General features: G+C 37.6%; 2 protein-coding genes across 3 annotated transcripts in view; one reads left to right on the plus strand and one right to left on the minus strand.

Moving 5' to 3' along the window:
- Window positions 1–18,298, plus strand: part of LOC125784824 (protein asteroid homolog 1-like) — a 55,562-nt gene extending 37,264 nt beyond the window's left edge. Inside the window, exons 1-5 of one of the 2 annotated variants that reach the window (XM_049468607.1) lie at window positions 3,079–3,140; window positions 10,231–11,536; window positions 12,754–12,970; window positions 13,227–13,395; window positions 15,931–18,298. In XM_049468607.1, coding sequence (XP_049324564.1) covers window positions 10,250–11,536; window positions 12,754–12,970; window positions 13,227–13,395; window positions 15,931–16,351 — 2,094 coding nt within the window. In that variant the 5' untranslated portion in view covers window positions 3,079–3,140; window positions 10,231–10,249 and the 3' untranslated portion in view covers window positions 16,352–18,298. Of the gene's footprint in view, window positions 1–3,078; window positions 3,141–10,230; window positions 11,537–12,753; window positions 12,971–13,226; window positions 13,396–15,930 lie in introns of those variants that run through there. The other variant, XM_049468615.1, reaches the window with a different exon arrangement.
- The window catches only part of LOC103042549 (calcium-transporting ATPase type 2C member 1), a 185,594-nt gene that overhangs the window by 84,007 nt on the left and 80,409 nt on the right, over window positions 1–21,178 (minus strand). The window lies entirely within an intron of this gene.

Below are 21,178 nucleotides of genomic sequence, written 5' to 3' on the forward strand. Positions count from 1 at the left end.
ATTATTTATGATACGCTCATCTTTTTTGTCTTTAAACATTGCATGGGGCACCTACTCTACTACTTAAAAGCGGCACGTTATTATTTTTGTGCATAATATAATGCCCCCACCCCTATTGCCTGAAATGGCACGGCTCGGTTTGCTCTGTTGGTTGTTGCCAGATGTGACATTTTCCAGTCAAATAAATAATCAAAAAATGCATGGAGGCGCTAAATCTTGCGCATGTTTAACCATTTTTAAAGTGTATGTGGCCATTCTATACAAAAACTTGTCCAGTGCAATATTTGTGTAAGTTAAAAACTTAAAATAAAATAAACAAATAGGATGAAAAATCGTAACTTATCTGGCAACCTTAGTCCTAACTAAAGTAGCAACGCTACTTGAGTTTGGCAGGAGACAAGTTCACCGCGCAAAGTTGCTACTAAATGGTAATTCAACTATGAAGCGACGGTTTGAGTCTGGAGCTGAGAAGAAGAAAAAGAAGCAGAAAGATGAGGCCCATGCATCCCTTTCTGGTGAGTAACTTCGATGATAAAGGTTTAAATAGTTTTGATTACTTCATGTTCAGTGGTGTTGCCTGAGCTAGTTACGTTGGCTTTGCTGATTTGGTAGCTTTAAACGCTTAACTAGAAACTAATCTGGGTATTGCAAGGCACGTGGCACGTTTGCAAATAGTAGTAGTGTAGTTTGAAGATTTTTAGTGACTTTAATAAAAAATTAATAAACAGAGTAGCCTACCTATTGACTAATGCCGTCAGTGCACTATCCAAATGGTCTGTATGACAGCAGGATCAGACAGCTCTATAGATTTTGACAGGCTGATATAAATACACCACGAATATAAACGATAATTTCATAACCTTTAAGGCTGGCTTGTGTAAATGACGTGTCCACTGCTTAAAATAGACATGCATCGTTTCATTTATTATTTATACATTATAAATAGTACTCTTGTGCTGTTCTTCACTGTTATTGGCCTTACTTATAACGTTGTAAATATTCACAGTTACATGTGTAATTTTAATAAATAGTAAAATTTTGCGTAAACCTTTTGTGTTTGTGTGTGTGTGTGTTCAGTTATGCTTAGGGCCTCCAAAACCTTAGCAGCGGCCCTGGCCGGAGGTATGCAAAAGCAAAAGCACACCTCAGGCGACTCTGTTTGTGGCGTGCTAGCAGAAATGGCTTCTTTCGCATCACTCTCCCATACAGCTTCTCCTTGTGTAAAGTGCGCTGTATTGTTGACCGATGCACAGTGACTCCATCTGCAGCAAGATGATGCTGCAGCTCTTTGGAGGTGGTCTGTGGATTGTCCTTGACTGTTCTCACCATTCTTCTTCTCTGCCTTTCTGATATTTTTCTCGGCCTGCCACTTCTGGGCTTAACAAGAACTGTCCCTGTGGTCTTCCATTTCCTTACTATGTTCCTCACAGTGGAAACTGACAGGTTAAATCTCTGAGACAACTTTTTGTATCCTTCCCCTGAACAACTATGTTGAACAATCTTTGTTTTTAGATCATTTGAGAGTTGTTCTGATGAGCCCATGATGCCACTCTTCAGAGGAGATTCAAATAGGAGAACAACTTGCAATTGGCCACCTTAAATACCTTTTCTCATGATTGGATACACCTGGCTATGAAGTTCAAAGCTCAATGAGGTTACCAAACCAATTTTGTGCTTCAGTAAGTCAGTAAAAAGTAGTTAGGAGTATTCAAATCAATAAAATGATAAGGGTGCCCATACTTTTGCACCGGTCAAATTTTGGTTTAATGCATATTGAACATTTTCTGTTACTACAATAAACCTCATTTTAATACTGAAATATTTATGTGTCCATCAGTTATTAGATATATCAAACTGAAATGGCTGTTGCAAACACCCAAATATTTACAACTAAAAATGATTAAGATTAATAGGGGTGCCCAAACTTTTTCATATGACTGTACATATATATATACAGGGCCAACTCAAAAAAACATTGAATCTTTAAAAAGTTACTTTATTTTAGTAATTCAGTTCAAAATGTGAAACTCATATTATATATAGATGTATTAAACACAGTGATCTATTTTAAGTGTTTATTTATTTTATTGTTGATGATTATGAAGCTTACAGCCAATTAAAACCCCCAAAAATCAGTGTATCAGAAAATGTGAATATTACATAAGACCAATTGGTACTTTCTGCAGTGTGGGCAGTGTGCCAATTCCTGCTGGAAAATGAAATCCGCATCTCCATAAAAGTTGTCAGCAGCAGAGGGAAGCATGAAGTGCTGTAAGATTTTCTTTAGTCTTGATAATAAAACACAGTGGATCAACACCAGCAGATGACAGACATGTCTCTCCAAACCATCACTGATCATCAGTACATTTTACATTTCATTTAAAGTAAATCAAGGGAGCAGAGTCTGGAGGAAGAGTGGAGAGACACACAGTCCAAACTGCTCGAGGTCTAGTGTGAAGTTTCCACCAATCAGTGATGGTTTAGAGGAGAGACATGTCATCTGCTGGTGTTGATCCACTGTGTTTTATTATCAAGTCTAAAGTCAGTGCAGTTTTGTTTTCCCACAAAATCTTACAGCACTTCATATCTTACAGCTTCCCTCTGCTTCTGACAACTTTTATGGAGATGTGGATTTCATTTTCCAGCAGGACTTGGCACACTGCCCACACTGCCAAAAGTACCAATTGGTCTTATATAATATTCTAATTTTCTGAGACACTGAGTTTTGGGTTTCATTGGCTGTAATACATGATTATAATCAACAATAAAATTAATAAACTCTTAAAATAGGTCACTCTGTGTTTAATACATCTATATAATATATGAGTTTAACATTTTGAACTGAATTACTGAAATGAAGTAACTTTTCAGAGATATATTCTAGTTTTTTGAGATGGCCCTGTATATAGAGAGATGATGAGGGAGCTGGTTGTTTTTTCTACTGCTTTATTTTGCGCCCTGGAAACCAAACACACCGCAGGCGCTCGCGCTGTAGGTTTCGTTTTCCTGCGCGCGTGACGCACAGTTTCGCTTTCCCATCCGCGCTATATATAGGAGCGCCCCGCGCAGGGCGCGTGCACTCAGCGCATCGCGGCGGACAGCGCGAGCTCATCTCCACTATCTCTTCTCTCAGATCACAGGTAAACTAACTCATCTTCTGTATTCTTCTGTATTCTTTACGTGGTTTTTGATTTACGCAAATATGCATTATAGTGAATAACTTACTGTACTTCATATATTTATATAATAATAATTATTATTATTAAAGTTATTATTATATAATAGTTATTGTTACATATATAAGTTATTATAGACCCATACAGGAAAGCAGTGTATGTATATGTGTTATATTTGAGTGAGAATACTCATAAGTATGATATATATTTATAATATGTTTACTGTTAGGCTACCACTGTAAATAAGATCATTATAACATTATTGTTAATTAGTTGCCTTGTTGAATGTATATAAAAATACATAAACAGAACCTAAATACGTTAAGTAAAATGTATGACTGAATACTGCAATGTAGGAAAAAAAATATATATATATAAAAACAAACACTGAATGAGAAGGTGTGGTCAAACTTTTCTGACTAGGACTGTATTTATTTTTAGTATGGAGACTTTTAATTTGAAGAGCAGCAGTTATTATAGTTATAATATAAAAGTTATAGTTATAATTAAAGTTATATTTAAGACTATTTAAATCTCATACAGTAAATCATTATACAGGGATCTGCATGTATTTCTTTTGAAATCTGAGATCAATTTCGAATCTGTAAATATATTTTGTAAATATATTTGTAAATATATTTTAAACAGTTATATATAAACCACTATACACATAGATTTACAAATGCGTTTCTAAATATATTTATATGTATACTGCATGTATTTCTTTTCCATATAGTTTATAAGTTACCATATATTGTCTGAGTCACATTTTCAAATATATTTTATAAATACTTTTTAAACATATTTATTCAAATTAAGGTGACTTTAATTGTGAAGAATAGAGTGTAGCATTGTGTAGAGCAAACACTGACATGCTAAATATAACAGTTAATAAATAAGTGTATTTAAAATATATTTAATAAGCTATTGTATAGTTATATAGCTACAGTTACATAAGTACTACATGTCATTAAATCCCATACAGAGAAAAAAATGAATGGTCATATGATTCATTTATGATCAAAAGCTTTAGAACAATGCAAATTTTAGAACAATGTTTGAATGTTTAGAACAAGTTTTAAAACAATGCAAGTTTTAGAACAAAGCAGTTTTTACCCTCTATTGTTTTTACATTACATTACATTACATTACATTTGGCAGACGCTTTTGTCCAAAGCGACTTACAATAGTCAAGTACAATGTAAAATAAGTTTCAAGGTAAAACATCTTTGGATAGGGATAAAAGGAGGACAAGGGGAGTAATAGGATAGAGGAGTGAAGGAGAGGAAGAAGGAAATGAGGTTAGAAGTAGTTAGTGTGTTAGAGGTGTTAGGAGAGTAAGTGCTCTTTGAAGAGCTCTGTCTTCAGGAGTTTATTAAAGATAGCGAGAGATTCTCCTGATCTGGTAGTGGAAGGTAGTTTATTCCACCATTGGGGAACTCTGTATGAGAACAGTCTGGATTGCTTTGTGTGAGTTTTTGGCAAAGCGAGGCGACGTTCACTGGAGGAGCGCAGCGGCCGGGAGGTAGCGTAAGCCTTCAGGAGCGAGTGCAGGTAGGAAGGAGCCTGTTCTGTCATCACCTTGTAGGCGATTGTAAGAGCTTTGAATTTGATGCGAGCATCAACTGGTAGCCAATGGAGCTCAATGAGCAGCGGGGTGACATGTGCCCGTTTTGGCTGGTTGAAGACCAGACGTGCTGCTGCGTTCTGGATCATCTGGAGTGGTTTTACTACACAGGCCGGGAGGCCAGTTAGCAGGGCATTGCAGTAGTCGAGGCGTGAGATGACGACCGCTTGCACCAGGAGTTGGGTGGCCTGTTGCGTCAAGAACGGTCTAATTTTTCGGATGTTATAGAGCGCAAAGCGGCAGGACCGAGCAACCGAGGCCACATGGTGCGTGAAGGAGAGTTGGTCATCAACCAGAACACCCAGGTTCCTAGCAACCTTTGTCGGTGAGAGAGAGAGAGAGTCGATGCTTATAGAGAAGTTGTGTTGAAAAGATGGTTTTGCTGGTATAACCAGAAGTTCAGTCTTTGAGAGATTTAATTGAAGGTGATGCTCCTTCATCCATGAGGATATGTCAGAGAGACACTGCGATATCCGTGCAGAGATTGAGTGATCTTCAGGTGAGAACGACAGGTATAGCTGGGTGTCATCAGCAAAGCAATGGTAGGAAAATCCGTGTGAGCGGATAACCTGACAAAGAGAGGTGGTGTATATGGAGAAGAGAAGGGGTCCCAGTACCGAACCTTGGGGAACCCCAGTGGATAAGGAGCGGGCTGAGGACAGCTGTCCTTGCCACGACACCTTGAACGAGCGCCCAGTGAGGTACGATCTGAACCATGACAGCACATTGTCTGCGATCCCCATGTTTGAGAGTATAGTTAGGAGGAAGTCATGGTTGACTGTGTCAAATGCGGCCGAGAGGTCCAGCAGAATGAGCACTGAGGACTGACCTGCAGCTCTGGCAGTTTTCAACGCTTCAGTCACAGACAACAGAGCCGTCTCGGTAGAGTGTCCTTTTTTGAACCCAGATTGGTTCTGGTCCAGAAGGTCATTCTGGGAGAGGAAGCCAGAGACCTGATTTAAAACTGCTCTTTCTAGTGTTTTAGAGAGAAAGGGTAGCAGTGAGACCGGTCTGTAGTTGTCAACCTGGGCGGGGTTGAGAGAAGGCTTTTTAAGCAGTGGTGTCACATGTGCTTGTTTGAAAGCAGTCGGGATTGTTGTGATTTAAGCTCTTAAGGTTCAGTCAATAACAGGAAATAGTCCAAAATTCAGTGTAGACAGAATTATTTTGCAGTTAACTGCACAAAAAGTACAACAAATAAACTAAAATCGGTAAAAATTTTAGTATTGTAAAAAACTGAAACATTTAAAGATAGTTTAAAAAGGAGGGAAGGATTTTTAGCAAACAATTTAAACGTCTTTAAAGTCTTTCCTTTAGAGAAATTTCAGTTAAAGCCATTTCTTAAAAACAACACCATAGTGATAGTGACACCGAACGTAATGCAACTAGGAGACAGTACTGCATTATTATTTCGAGGTATTATTATGTCATAAATATGACAGGAGACAGATCCACTTTATTACTTTATTGATCAAAAGTAAACAGAAGGCTATAGCAGTATCAATATGTATAACACTGTATAATACATGCACCCTGCAAAAAACAACTGATATTAAATTATTATATCTACAACTCTGGAACAAATTTAGAGAGGACTTTAGTTTCTGAATCTGATGTTGCTATTTATAGGTTTATATTTGAGTAAAATGAACATTGTTGTTTTATTCTATAAACTACAGACAACATTTCTACCAAATTCCAAATAAGAACATACCCAGATAGCAACAGTACGTTGGCCCAACGTTGGCAAATGTCGCCTATGTCGCACGTCGCACTGGTTGGCAGTATTTTTAGAACGTTGGATTAAGGTCGTTAAGGAGCGGAGGTCGGCGTCAAAATGCCAACGTTTTTCCAACGTCAGCTCCACGTTGGTCTTTAGCTTATTCCCAACAGCCAAAGTCTCACACACGAATATTGGAGCACAGCAATTGTGCGTGTGTGTGCGTTCGCGCGTGCGTGCGTTCACGGGAAACAAACAAAAACCCACAGGCAGACACACAGGGCACAGAATACAAACACACTCACATTTCTATTAGAGCAGAGAACACACACACACACACACACACACACACACACACACACACACACACAGGAGATCGGTGTCAAACTGCCAACGTTTTTTCAACATCAGCTCCACCTTGGTCTGTAGGTTATGCTCCCGAGAAAGGTGTAGCGTTCTGTACGACCGCGCACACACCTATCCAAAAAAATGCGCGCACCAGTTTTGGAGCAGGACTGGACCACGGCAGGCTGATGTGTGTGTGTGTGTGCGTGTGTTTGTGTGTGTGTATATACAAGGAGCACTTCAGCTGTCACAGGGCAGGGTAGCAAGTTATAATAAAGTTTCAGAATAAGCTAACTTACAGACCAACAAACTATTAAAATAGTTTATATTCATTATCTAAAAAGTAGTGCATATATTAATATCAACCATTTTTTGTTTTTTGTACACAGTTTGCTGTATAAATGGAAATTACAAGTAACTTTTACTTGTTTTTTTTAACAAAATACTTAATTGTACTTTCTGAAATTAAAGGAATGTTATAGAAGTATGTTGGCCGTCGAAATTCGACGTCAGACCAACGTTGGTCTGTGGTTATTTTTAGAACGTTGGAGAAAGGCGCGGAGGTCGGCGTCAAAATGCCAACGTTTTTCCAATGTCAGCTCCACGTTGGTCTTTAGCTTATTCCCAAACAGCCCAAGTCTCACACGAATATTGGAGCATGGCTGGAACATGGCAAGTTACTGTGTGCGCACAGACAGACACATAGGGCACAGAACGCAAACACACTCACTCATACATTTTTTTAATATAGCAGCGAACACACACACACACACACACACACACTACATGCTCCTGGTGCGCGCATTTGTTTGGGTAGGTGTGTGTGCGCGCGCGTACAGAACGCTAGACCTTTCTCGGGTAGCGACTACCCTAGTTTGGGCATAACCTACAGACGAACGTGAAGCTGACGTTGGAAAAACATTGGCATTAACGCCGATCTCCTGTGTGTGTGTGTGCGTGCGTGTGTGTGTCTGTGTGTGTGTGTACACGGAGCACTTCAGCTAACACAGGTGGAGTTTAATCCTTTAAACCATACTCGTTTGCTTATGTTAATGCACACACTGTACACGATAAATTATGAAGAATACTGAGGTTCTGAAGCGCGTGATCATTTCACTCAGGGAAAAACGACCGTTAATTCAGGCTCGCATGTTTATATTTAAATAAGTTGAAGCTGAATTCGCCTAAACGCAGTGGGATAAACGCAGCAGGGTAAGATTAAATTAAGATAATATATAATAATGTATAATATAATGCTGTTATTTAAAAGATCCTTTAAAGCATTGTAAATTCACTGTCTTGTATTTTATTGTTTCATACAAAGAGTATGCAGTATATACAGTCGTGGTCAAAAATGTTGGCACTCCTAAAACTCCAGAAAATGAAGTAAATCTCCCAAAAAATAATTGTAATTCCATATATTTTCATATTTTTGTGTCATACTTTGTATGTATTGGAACAATACAAAACAACGCAGAACAAAAGGCAAAATTGACATAATTTCACACAAAACTCCAGACAAAATGGACTGGACAAAATTACTGTCACATTTTAAAAAGTGAATATAGAACTTATAGGTTTCAAGCACATGATGCTTGTTCAAACTCACTATAAAAATCAAACCTGAAACTATAGTTTTTGGAGTTTTGTGTGTAATTATAATTTAATTTAATTATATACTTTTTGCCTTTATGTCTAATACAAAGAAATGAAATGGACATTATATATATTATAATATATATATATATATATATATTAAGGCCAAGTAATAATTAACTTACATCAAGTTAAAATATGTAGCATTACTTCTACATAATCTCTTTCTGTTTAATTATTAATTAATTTAAATGAACAGAAAGAAATTTTGTAGAAGGAATGCAAAATATTTTTTTACTTAATGTAATTACTTGGCTTTTAAACTACTTTTAAACTTTATAAAAAATGCACTCACTAGCATTAAATATGTATAATTTTTAAATGTAAATAATTTATATAGATTCTGTCTTCTTTTTCTCTTTCAGTGTCCACTGTTTTTTTATATTAATGTTAGTTATGTATCACATACATGTTTTTATTTTCCCTTCAAAATACATTCAATACATTATTTTAGCAATCATTTATTGTTGGTTATTTCACGTTCTTGCTAAAGGGGTTATTTAATACATAACATTCTTTTTACATTCAGTCATACAAATTTGTGGGCTAATAGATTTCACTATATAAAGGTACAAAGCCCTTGTCTTGCTAATGTTAACTGGTCGGAAGCCTAGGCTCCTGTGGTCGGCACTGAATTACAAAACATGGTTTGCTAGGTTGTTGCTAGGCGGTTGCTATGCTATGGTGGGACAAATTGTAGCTGGTAGCTATATGGTGTCGCTGGGTGAGAGATGTAGTGAAGCAGCTGATATATTATCAAAAATACCAAGATATACCACAGATAGTAGATTCCCCAAACTTTAACCCTTTGAACTCTAGGCTGTTTTATTGTTTTATTACTCCGTTTTTGTTTTCAGTTCCTCTTTCAGGTCTTATAACACAGTAATTACATCAGACGGTCACATGCCCTGATCTCTCTTACTCAAGAAGACATACGGCTGCTCAAAAATACAATCATTTAAAATGTAAAAGGAAGCAGAATTGTTATATTTTCCTGGAACTGATCATGTTTCGCTCAGAATTTTACCTAAGATATATTTTCAAAAATGACTAGTGTATATGAGATGAAAGCATAAGAATATGTTTTTTTGATGATGATGGTTTATTATTTTGATAAAATACATGGAGAAACAGCATCAGACGGATTCATTTTTCTATAATCAATAATCAATAATCACACCTCTAGGATACATGTAGATACTAAAAACCTGACACTCAGAGCAGCCTATGCCTTTCAGTATTTTAATCAGGACACACAAAGAAAACAATATACAAAAATGTAAACTTTTTAGCCTTAATAAATAAAAAAATGTTTAGTGCAAAATAACTACTTAGTAAAAATGTGCAAGTAAAAAAAAAACTATATAAAGTAGTGCGCACACCATACCTAGCTTTAGTTTGAGTAAAGCAGGTAGTTTAGTTACACTGTTTTTTCTGTGGACATTTCTGAGTCTTTATTTACTGATATTATTTGGTTTGAAACATCATAAAAATATGTTTAAAGCACTAAAGGTAAATAATATTGGTTGGGGAAGGAGATTTTTCACTTTGTTTATGTGTGAAGGGATTCCTGAGTAATTAAGCTGGGAACACAATGTGCGATTTTGGACGGAAAATCCGTCCGTAGGGGTTCTAAGGGTTTTTAGTACAGTTTTTACAAAGTTGGAAGCAAAAACTTGACCAAAACCTGTCTTCTTTAATTTCAGGGCTTAATAACCGAGAGCCATGGGAGTCAAAGGGCTGAAGAGCTACATTGAGAACGGTGGCGATGTCTTGAAGCCACGAAGGTTCAGAAACAGCTTGCTGGTTATAGATGGATCAAATTTGTACTACAACCTTTACTTCAGGACTGGTTTGGATCAAGCTCACGGTGGAGAGTACAGAGCTTTCGAAAAAGAGGTCAGCAAGTTTTTTAACAACCTGAAACTTTGCGAGATTAAGCCCTACGTCGTGCTGGATGGAGGCGACGACATCAGCAATAAAAAGTTTGAGACTCTGAAGAGTAGAGCTGAAGATCGGATCAAAAGGACCGACGCCTTGTCCAGAGGTCGTTCAGGAGAGTGCCTGCCGATCCTCATCAAGAACGTGTTCAAGCAGCTCCTCAGGAAACTCGACGTGCCGTTAATTCAGTGCATCGCCGAGGCCGACTGGGAGATCGCCGCTTTGGCCAACGAGTGGGAGTGTTCGGTTTTGTCCAACGACAGCGATTTCTACATATTCGACCTCAAGAAAGGATTCTTACCCCTCTCCGAGTTTGAGTGGCGAAGAGTGAGAACGATAAAGAAGACCGGCGAAAGATTCATCCAAACCAAATGTTTTAATGTGAGCAGGTTGTGCACTAAAATGAACCACATGAAGAAGAATCTCCTCCCTATTTTCGCCACCCTCTTGGGCAACGACTATGCCAACCTGAAAAAGACAATACTTCCAAACTGGACCAAGTTCGCACTTTGCCCTGGAGGAACCGGCCGAATCGACGGCTTGCTCAGGTGGCTGTCTGGATTTCGGAGCCCACAGGATGCCATTCGTGCACTTCTAATCCAAATTAAGGACCCGGAGGACTCAATAACCGTTTCCCAAGCTCTTAATCAGGGCCTAAAGGAGTACAAGCTCACTCCCAGCACCATAGCCAAGTTCTTCATGAGCGGTGATCCACAGAGCAAGCTTCCGAAACCCTTACAGAACCTCCCGCAGTGGTTCCTAAAGGGCATCGCGGAGGGTAAGCTCAACTCCATCCTCCTCGACGTCCTGACGCTGCACAGGGTCACGCTCAACTGTTCCGTCCAGGACTTTAGACGTTCTAGCAGCAATCTGACCTCCAGACCCATTAGGCAGGTGTTTTACGGCATAATGCTGGCTCCAAATCCGCAAAACGCCCGCCGAGCTCCAGCTCGACCGAGGTTTGAGGTGGAGGAGTACGACCGAGAAGGGCTCAGACTGGACAGCTCTACGGTTGTCGCCAATCTGCCAAGCCAGATCACCCCAGACCTTCACCTGGACACACTGTTGGAGGTAAAGTAGATCTACAGTGGAAGATATTTCTTCACATTTAGTGCCTTCAAAGTTTTCAACCTCACTTGTCAAGTTTACAGCCGTTTAGCCCCTCCAAGATAGACTACAACAGATTAGCCCCATTTGGTCAATTTACAGCAATTTAGCACCACCCATTTAGTCTACAATACAGTACTTTAGCCCAATCAGGTCAACTTTACAGCAGTTTAGCCCCACCCATTTAGTCTACAATACAATAGTTTAGCCCAATCAGGTCAACTTTACAGCAGTTTAGCCCCACCCATTTAGGCCACAATACAATAGTTCAGCCCCATTTGGTCGATTTAAAGTAGTTTAGCCCCACCCATTTAGTCTACAATACAATAGTTTAGCCCCATTTGGTGAAATTACAACAGTTTAGCCCCACCCATTTAGTCTACAATACAATAGTTTAGCCCAATCAGGTCAACTTTACAGCAGTTTAGCCCCACCCATTTAGCCTACAATACAATAGTTTAGCCCAATCAGGTCAACTTTACAGCAGTTTAGCCCCACCCATTTAGCCTACAATACAATGGTTTAGCCCAATCAGGTCAACTTTACAGCAGTTTAGCCCCACCCATTTAGCCTACAATACAATAGTTTAGCCCAATCAGGTCAACTTTACAGCAGTTTAGCCCCACCCATTTAGCCTACAATACAATGGTTTAGCCACATTTGGTCAAATTACAGCAGTTTAGCCCCACCCATTTAGTCTACAATACAATAGTTTAGCCCAATCAGGTCAACTTTACAGCAGTTTAGCCCCACCCATTTAGTCTACAATACAATAGTTTAGCCCAATCAGGTCAACTTTACAACAGTTTAGCCCCACCCATTCAGTCTACAACAGTTTAGGCCAATTTGATCAATTTACAGCAGTTTAGACCCACCCATTTACTCTACAATACAACAGTTTAGCCCAATTTGGCTAACTTACAACAGTTTAGCCCCACCCATTTAGTCTATAGCAGTTTAACCCCACCTATTTAGTTTACAGCAGTTAAGCCCAATTTGGCCAATTTACAGCAGTTAAGCCCCACCCACTTAGACCACAACAGTTTAGCCCCACACTTTCAGTCTACAGCTGTTTAACTTATGTGCAGTCTTAAAGGTACAGCTATAAAAACTGAAGTTTTAAATTAATGGATAAAGAGAAAAAATGACTCCTGCATTAATTCTACTGTTTTGTCCTCCAGGTGCCTCATCATGTTCGACTCCAGGTTTTCTTGGACGCTCTGCGTATCTCACAGGCTCCTGACCACCTCCACATCCCTCCTGGTCTACAGCTAGCCCTGTACGTCACATGCTACTGGATAAAACATGCAGAACCAGAACCCAAACCAGAGTTCTTTGGGGCGTTGCTGGTCGGACTGGTCTACGGAGAGCTGTCCAGAGATCCAGTTACAGAGAAAGGTAAAGATAATATACAGACATTAAGATATTATGATCAGATATTAAGCGTCAGTTCAAAATGGCACCTCATGGCAAATAACTCTCTGAGGATGTGAGAAACAGAATAGTTGCTCTCCACATAGATGAGGTAGAATAAGAATATTCTGTAGTGATTGTCTTTAGAGCACTGAACGTTCCCACATGCAATTCACAAAGACCCCATCAGGGTTAAAGAACGTCTTGTATTCATGTCATGTTTTCCGTCTTCTGTCCACAGTGGTGACTTCAGGGCTGAAGAGGCTGAAAAACTTTAAGAGCCAAAAAGAGAAGACCCGTCTGGACCTGGGCGTGGCTCACGCTTACAGCCAGTGGCAGTGCATCATGAGGGACAGTATCTGCCTCAACCAGCTGCTGGACAACCCTGTTCCTGAACCCGAGTATACCTGGTAAACACCAGCTTTATTACCCTCTAAACCCTATGCTGGTTGTGGTTGATTTGGAGCTATAAGTGATAAGAAGCGTACCTGTGGATTCATTTCTGAAAATCAGATCTGTTGAGGTGACTCTCAACTGGGATTTGCAAGTGATCAGATTGGATTTACACACCTGCATGGGTTGCTGTGGTATCTGCATGGGTAACTGTGATATTGCAGGTGGTGCCTTGGTGTCTGCATGGGTTTCTGTGGTATTTACATGGGCTGTTGTGATATCTGTGTAAGTTAATGTGATATTTAAAGGTATTGCTGTGGTGTCTGCATGGGTTTCTGTGGTATTTGTCGGTGTTGCTGCGATACCTGCATTGGTTGCTGCAGCATTTGTAGAGGTTGCTGTGTTCTATGTATGGGTTGCTGCACCATCTGTGTATAGGTTGCTGTGGTATCTGCACGGGTTACTGCGGTATCTGTGTATAGGGTAGCAACCCATACAAAGATACCGCAGCAACCTATACACAGATACTGCAGTGTTATCTGTGCATGGGTTTCTGCAGTATCTGTGTACCAGTTGCTGCAGCATTTGTATAGGTTTCTGTTTTATCTGTATGGGTTGATGTGGTATCTGCATGGGTCGTTATGGTAACTAACCATTGTAACTAATTAACCATTGCCGCTCTTCTTGGATCCTGTACTTCCTTCACTCTGGATTTGTTGAGGTTGTTGTGATGCAAAAGACATGTTGAAATTTGACTTGAGAGATCAGACATTCCAGAATGAGATGCCTCTTTAGAAATCCGATTATATAATCACATTTTAAACCACCTCCAAAGAAGGTATGAACATAGCCTAAGGGTACTAGTGCACAACTCCAAACCCTACACTGGTCTAACTCTGTAAAACGAGAAACCTATTAAAACGCTCTGGATAAGAGCATCAGCTAAACTTCGCAAAGTTTACAAATCATGAGCCAAATAATCTGGACGTGGTTCCTGAAATTATCTCGGCACAAAGGTGATTCTTTGGCGGTAAAACGAGCACTGAAAACTCGTTCTACCAGTTTTTGGGAAACTGGGTAAAAGACTTTTCCTGGCGTGAAGGGAGTGAACGTTATAAAAGCAAAACATAGAGCATGCAAAACAACATAACACTAAAGCAAAACACTGAATCATATCAATATGAAGCATCTCGTGTCTTTATGACTAAACCTTATGTAATGCGACTCTTCCCTCCAGGCGAAAGGTGAGTCATGAGACTTCACCCAAACAAGCATTCAGACACATTAACACAGCCTTTAAACCAATAGCTGGATTGATTCATTCTCACGTTTTTTCTCACCAATTATTTTTCTGCAATTGTTAATTAATTAATAAACCTTTACAGGGTTTTCCCCATTTTCTTTTCTCCCAGCTTTTATTGTCTAACATAAGGACCTAAAAGGGACCAAGAGAGTTCTCTGTCCTTAAGATTGAGAAGCATTTGAGAGCGTTTTAAGAACCATAAAGAGGCATCGCCTGGCCTGGGCTTCCGGGGCTTTAGTTCCGAATAATTTTCCAGTAGCCCCAAATAGTTTTGCTCAGCTCAGCTGTATTATTAATGATGAGACAGGTCACTGAATGCTGTGTGAATGGAAAATCTCTTAACGCCAATCACAGATCTGGTTCAAGGATAAAGTTCCGCCTTTTAGGATAAACAGCCAATCAGCATGCTGGTTTTGTGAAACGTGGTGGGCTAGTAAGGAAGACTAGTAAGGACAAAGATAAAAGCTATAGACCAGGGGTCTGAAATTAAGTTTGACCGTGGGCCAGATATTTTCCAAGCCATTACATGGCGGACACAAAAAAATGTATATTTTCTGTAAAATGAAGTGTAATGGGATGGAGTGCTACAGACTAGTAGCTCTCCAGCCCAGAGGGTTGTAGAACTCAACTGCAGAACAGTTGATCTCAAAGCAGGTAAACCCAAGAAGAAAATAGAAAATAAATAAATAAACACACCGCTCCTTATGCGGGATCAAACCGGTGTCATCAGGGTCGCGCTCCAATACAGTAACGCTGCCCCGGCTAGTGAATTGGGATGCGGCTGGGAAAAAAACGCCCTTCTAAGGAGATAGGGAGCTCAAGAAAAAAGAGAATGGGTGGAAACTGAAGCCAAGCCAAGCACAACAAAGAGAGAGACAGGGGAGGAATGTAAACTAAAGCTGACCAGAGAAGAATTTTATCTTTTTTTTTTTCTTTTCATTATTGCTCATCCACCTATTGCCGACCCCTGCTATAGATGCTCCTGACCCCCAAATATAAATGCTTAAAAAAACTATTGAAGATCCAGAGATCAATGCTAGAAAACCCTGTCCATAAATAAATGCTACAGAATGGACTTGAAGCCCCAAAGATAAATGCTAGAGGACGCTCTTGATGTCCTTAAGATAAAGGTTAGATGTATCAAGAGCATTTTTTAACCTTTACCTTTGAGGTACTGAATGCTTTTACTGATGTTTAAGGGAAAAACAGAAAACGTAATGTAATATTTTCTTTCTTTGTATTTATTCAGGTTGTACAGTGGAGTGTTTCTGTACAGTGTGGTCCAGGAGCTCTGCAGAGGCATCACCCCCGACTCCCTGCTGGCCGGAGCTCCAGACGCCGTCAATCTCTACCACAACCTGAGGAACGCTGTGGAGCAGCAGCTCAGCGAGGAAGTCATCCAGAGGCTGGGGGTCGTAGTGAAGCAGGTCCAGCCGAGCAAGAGACCGGTCCATCACGACCCGATGGACGACCTCGCCAAAGGGTATGAACGTCTACTGCTTGAGGAAGAGGAGGAAGACGAAGATCTACAGATAAAAGGAAAAAAGGGCAAAGACGGAAACCCTGGAGATGAGATTTACGACCAAACCTGCACGAGTCGCACAAGACACAGGAAACGATCCGGCACGAAGGACCCGAAATCCAAGAAATACGAACGAGTCTGGGTGTAGGACAGGGGCTTCGTCTGGCCTGGGCTTCCGGGGCTAACGCCAATTACGGAGCCAGTTCAAGGATAAAGTTCAGCTTGCTGGTTTTGCAGAGCGCGGTGGGCTAGTAGGGAACCCTACTGACTATTTCATTTTTAAATAGTTTTTATTCATTAGGAATGCAGGATTACTGTAAACTATAATTAACGAAAATTAATTTAGCTAAGCAGTTAGCTAGAAGCTGGATGTTGTGGATTTAGTAATATACTTAGTTTAAATTGTTTTTTTAACCCTGGTCTGTGGCCTAAAATTGTATGTTTTCCACCTGATCCAACTGATCAGCTAATAAACTACACATTATAGTGTTAAATATTATATATCAGGATACTATATGTATATATAATTAACAGGGCTGAGCCCCGGATCTCTAAACTCCAGAAACAACAGTAGAACCTGTGGGAATTTAGTAATTTGTTCGGTAATTATTCGTACATTCAAAGGTTTTTTGCTGCCCCCAGTGGGCCACAGAGGTACTGCTGGTGAGCTTTTAGCAAAAAAGTGTTTTAATTATCTTTATTATTTAATGAACTTTATTCTCATTAACCACACTTTATTAAAGCAGCACTGTTATAGGAAAATAAATAAAAAAGAATGAAAAAAAGGCAGGTCAAATTAAATATCATGCAAATTGCTTGGTAAATTATTCGTACATTTACTTTCTCACAAAAAATAAAAAAAAGATGTACATTTATGATGCAAGCTCTTTCCAGACAGATTTCATGACTAAAAAACAAAATACAGCATTGATTGACTGATTATATCCAATTTTAATGAACTTTATTCTCATTAATGAGCACTGTTATAGGAAAAGAAAAAAAAAAGAAAAAAAAGCAGTTTAAAGTAAATCTGCATGCAAATTGTTCGGTAAATTATTCATATATTTACTTTCTCACCCAAAAAAAGACGTATATTTATGATGCAAGCTGTTTCCAGACAGATTTCATGACTAAAAAACGAAAATACACCCAATTTAACAATTTAACCATTTTTATCTCGAAAATTAAAAGCTGTAGACTGCTGCCCCCAGTGGGCTGTAGCGGTAGTGCGAGTGAACTGTTGAGTAAAAAAATATTAAATTAAAATGTTAAAAAAAATTATCCCGATTTTCTCAAAATGTGTATTATTTTTTTATTTGGGGATTTTATTCTCACAAATAGCACTTTAATTATGCAGCACTGTTATTAATAAGTAATAAGCTTTAAGTTCTGTTTTTTTTCCTTAGTAGGTGGAATCTGGTATCTATCTATTGTTTGCATTAAAGCACATTAAATGCTTTAAAACATTTTTTTATGTTTAAACTGAACACTAACATTATTAACAATATTAATATTTTATCTTGCATTTGAATATATTTGCTGATGCAAAAAAATTAACTGTTTTTACCCAAAATTGTAAAATCCTGATTTCTGTTTTGCAATGGTTTCCGTTTTAATTTCCTGTAATTCCTGCTATTTACAGTTTTAGGGTTTAAGTGTTTGTGTGTAAAAAACCCTCAGATATAAAATTAAAAATAGAAGATTAGAAGTGTGAGCTGTATTATAGAGCAATACTCAGGTGATTTACACTCTACGTTTTTAAGTATTTAATACACATGCAGCATTAATCTGTAGCTCTGATTTTAACGAAATATATATTACATTTTGTATATTTTGGGGCTTCTCATTTAAGGCACTTTAAGAACATTATTTTTAGGGTATTTCTTTTTTTAATTCTTTGTTTACTTTGTTTGCATGAGAAAATGTCGTAGGAATGCATGTAATTTACTGTTCAAGCTAAAAAAAAAATTACCATGTTGTATAGAAATATGTTTTGCATAATAATTTTATTTGTGTACTGGAATTGTCTCCCTTTCTTTAAGTATTTGCATTAATCTGTAGTTCTGATTTTTAATAAACTGTGTATTAAAGTGGACATTTTGGGGCTTCTTTTTAATGATGTTTGATTTTTGCATTTTTTTTACATTATCTAATATATATAATTTAATATAAAAATAATATATTTTAATATATTTGTTTTCTTTCTTTCTTAAAAAAATGTTGTGTAAAAAAAGTATTGTGCTGCTGAGTGTTTAAAATAAATGTTTGTTTCTAAAATAAAAATAAAAGTGCATTTGAAAATATTTAATCTCTGAAAAATCTTTGAAAAACTTCTATGTCTTCTATGAAAAACTTTCTATGATTTAATAAAAAAAAAGAACTAAACATTTTGGGAAGTGCAAATACCTTAGAAATCTTAAAAGTGTTTTGTGGGTCCTGCTTTTTTATTAAAAATCATATTTAGTTCTTTTTAAATCATTTTTGCCCCAAATTGATTTGGTTCAACTTTTATAACTGTTATAAATGTATAGCAAGGAGTGAATAAATGAAATAAATGTTGATCAAATAATTTACTAAATATTTTTGTGCCATCAAATTTATGAAACTCTGTAATTTTAGAAAGGAACTGAACATTTTGGGATGTGCAAATAAAAAAAAAGATAAAAAAAAAACAATGTATAGAATTGAGTGAATAAATGACGTTAATGTTGAGCAGATCGTTTAATAAATATCTGAGGTTTATGCCGTCTGCAGTAAAATAAAAGCTAAAGTGAATGTAAAACATTTTTTTTTTAATCTGCGTTTTCTGTATTCTTTATTATTAAAACTTTTTACAAAATTGGAACTGCTATTGTTCTTCTCTAAGGCTCTATACTCTTACTCTTGGCCTAATCTGTGCACATTTATTAAGTAATTATATACAAAATTATATTAAAAAATTATATCTACGGATCAAGTTTTTCATATTTATAGATTAAGTGTGGTATCGCACCATTATATATACACTATTGCAATACTTTTCTAGTATTGATATACCAGCACTAATAAAGAAGCAGTAAAACCACTCTGCTGAAGTACAGCACTGCTGGAGCAGCATTAGCATTAGCCGCTAACCGTGCTAAGCACTAGCTCTCTTTCGCTGTTCAGAGGTGAGTATATCAGACTGTAGTCTGTAGCGTGTTTACTGTGTTAAAATAAGCTACGTGGAACAAACTGTTAATATCATCCTGGTTTACCGAAACACTCAGGGTGTAGCGCTATCAGGCAGCATTAGCCCGTTAATGCTAATGCTCCAGCCTTAGTGCTGGAAAAATTTGGGAATCTACGTTTACTGTAAATAAACGAAAGTGCTTTAAATCACCCATATAAACAGTTTTCAGGAGGGTAATCTGTGTAGGATAACATCCAGCACTCATTTAACTTTTTAGGAATTACAGTTTTGTTTACTTAGCTCAGCTTAGCTTAACTTAGCTAACTAAGTGGCGGGACCTGCTGTATTAGAATTCCTTATAGCGTCTCTTAAAATGTGCTTTATAATCCGGTACCTTGTAGTGTAAAAAATTGGTAACACATTGTAAAAAAAATTAAATGTAACGCATCGGTAACACTGTATTTTAAGGAACACAAATTAGGAGCTAATTAATGTCTTATTATTTGCTTAATAAAGCCTTAATTAGACATTTATAAATGATTTATTCACTACTTATTAGTCTTTATTCTGTGTAAGGGTTATTGGTGCTTAATTAGTGGTCTGTTATATGGAAATGATTAATAATGGCTGTATTAGTTCTTATAGTGCACTATAAACAGTTATGTTAGCACGCAGTTAAGCAGGTTATTAAGCATTAACTATTAGCCAAATCATACACGTTATTAGTGTATAATTGGTCGCAATCTGATCTATGTGAGTTTGGTACGGTTATAGCTGTGCTGGAGTTTACTGAGTTAATCAGGGTTTAATAAGTCACTAATAGACCAAGAAGTGTACCATATTCTAAAGTGAGGTTCTGTTCATCACTAATTACACACTAAAAAGAACTGACTAAATATTTCATCAACCAATCCCCCTCACGATGTACTTAATAAGGGTTTAATTAGTCACTAATAGAGCAAGAAGTGTACCATATTCTAAAGTAAGGTTCTGTTCATCACTAATTACACACTAAAAAGCGCAAAATAAACATTTAATAAGTCAATCTCCATCACAATTTAGCTAATAAGTGCTTACCCAGAAGTGTACCATATTCTAAAGTGAGGTTCTGTTCATCACTAATTAGACACTAAAAAGAACTGTGTGTTTGACTTCCCATTTACATAAGTTGAATGTCAAAAATGCAGTTGTCCTAATGAAACAACAGAAAACACATTTTAGCACATTTATTCTCTTTTGAATTAAAGCAGTTTTATTTTCTATTGGTTTAAGACTCTCAACTGTTAAATTTAAAATGTAGACTGACTGACTGACTGGTCGAATGTGCAGATACCAATATAGCTAAAATGGTAACTGTAACAGCAATGGCAACATATGAACATGACTTATCAATTATTATGTACCATTTATTACCTCATATTTTGCAGTGTACTATATATTGTACTTTATATTTTGAACAATACACTTCACTATGTATTCAAGAATATATTGTAATATATTACTATCAATAATACACATACCATCTATTACCACACATCAGAATTTATTTTATTATATATTTAACAATACACTTCACTATAAATTCAAGAATATATACTTCCATATACTACTATATGTATAATACAAAAACAGATAAAGGTATGCTTAAAGTTCAGAAAAACATCAACATAAAAGAGCTCCATCAGTAGCACTTGTGCCGTCCCACTGGCTGTAGCTTGTGCTTTTGCAGTCTTCCAACAATGGGCTGAGACAGTGATGGTGCCTTCCTTCCCAGGTTTCATCTTATAACAAAGGACGAAAATGAGAAATAAACAAACAATGACC

This window comes from Astyanax mexicanus, chromosome 1, assembly GCF_023375975.1.
Source record: "Astyanax mexicanus isolate ESR-SI-001 chromosome 1, AstMex3_surface, whole genome shotgun sequence".
Taxonomy (NCBI): domain Eukaryota; kingdom Metazoa; phylum Chordata; class Actinopteri; order Characiformes; family Acestrorhamphidae; genus Astyanax; species Astyanax mexicanus.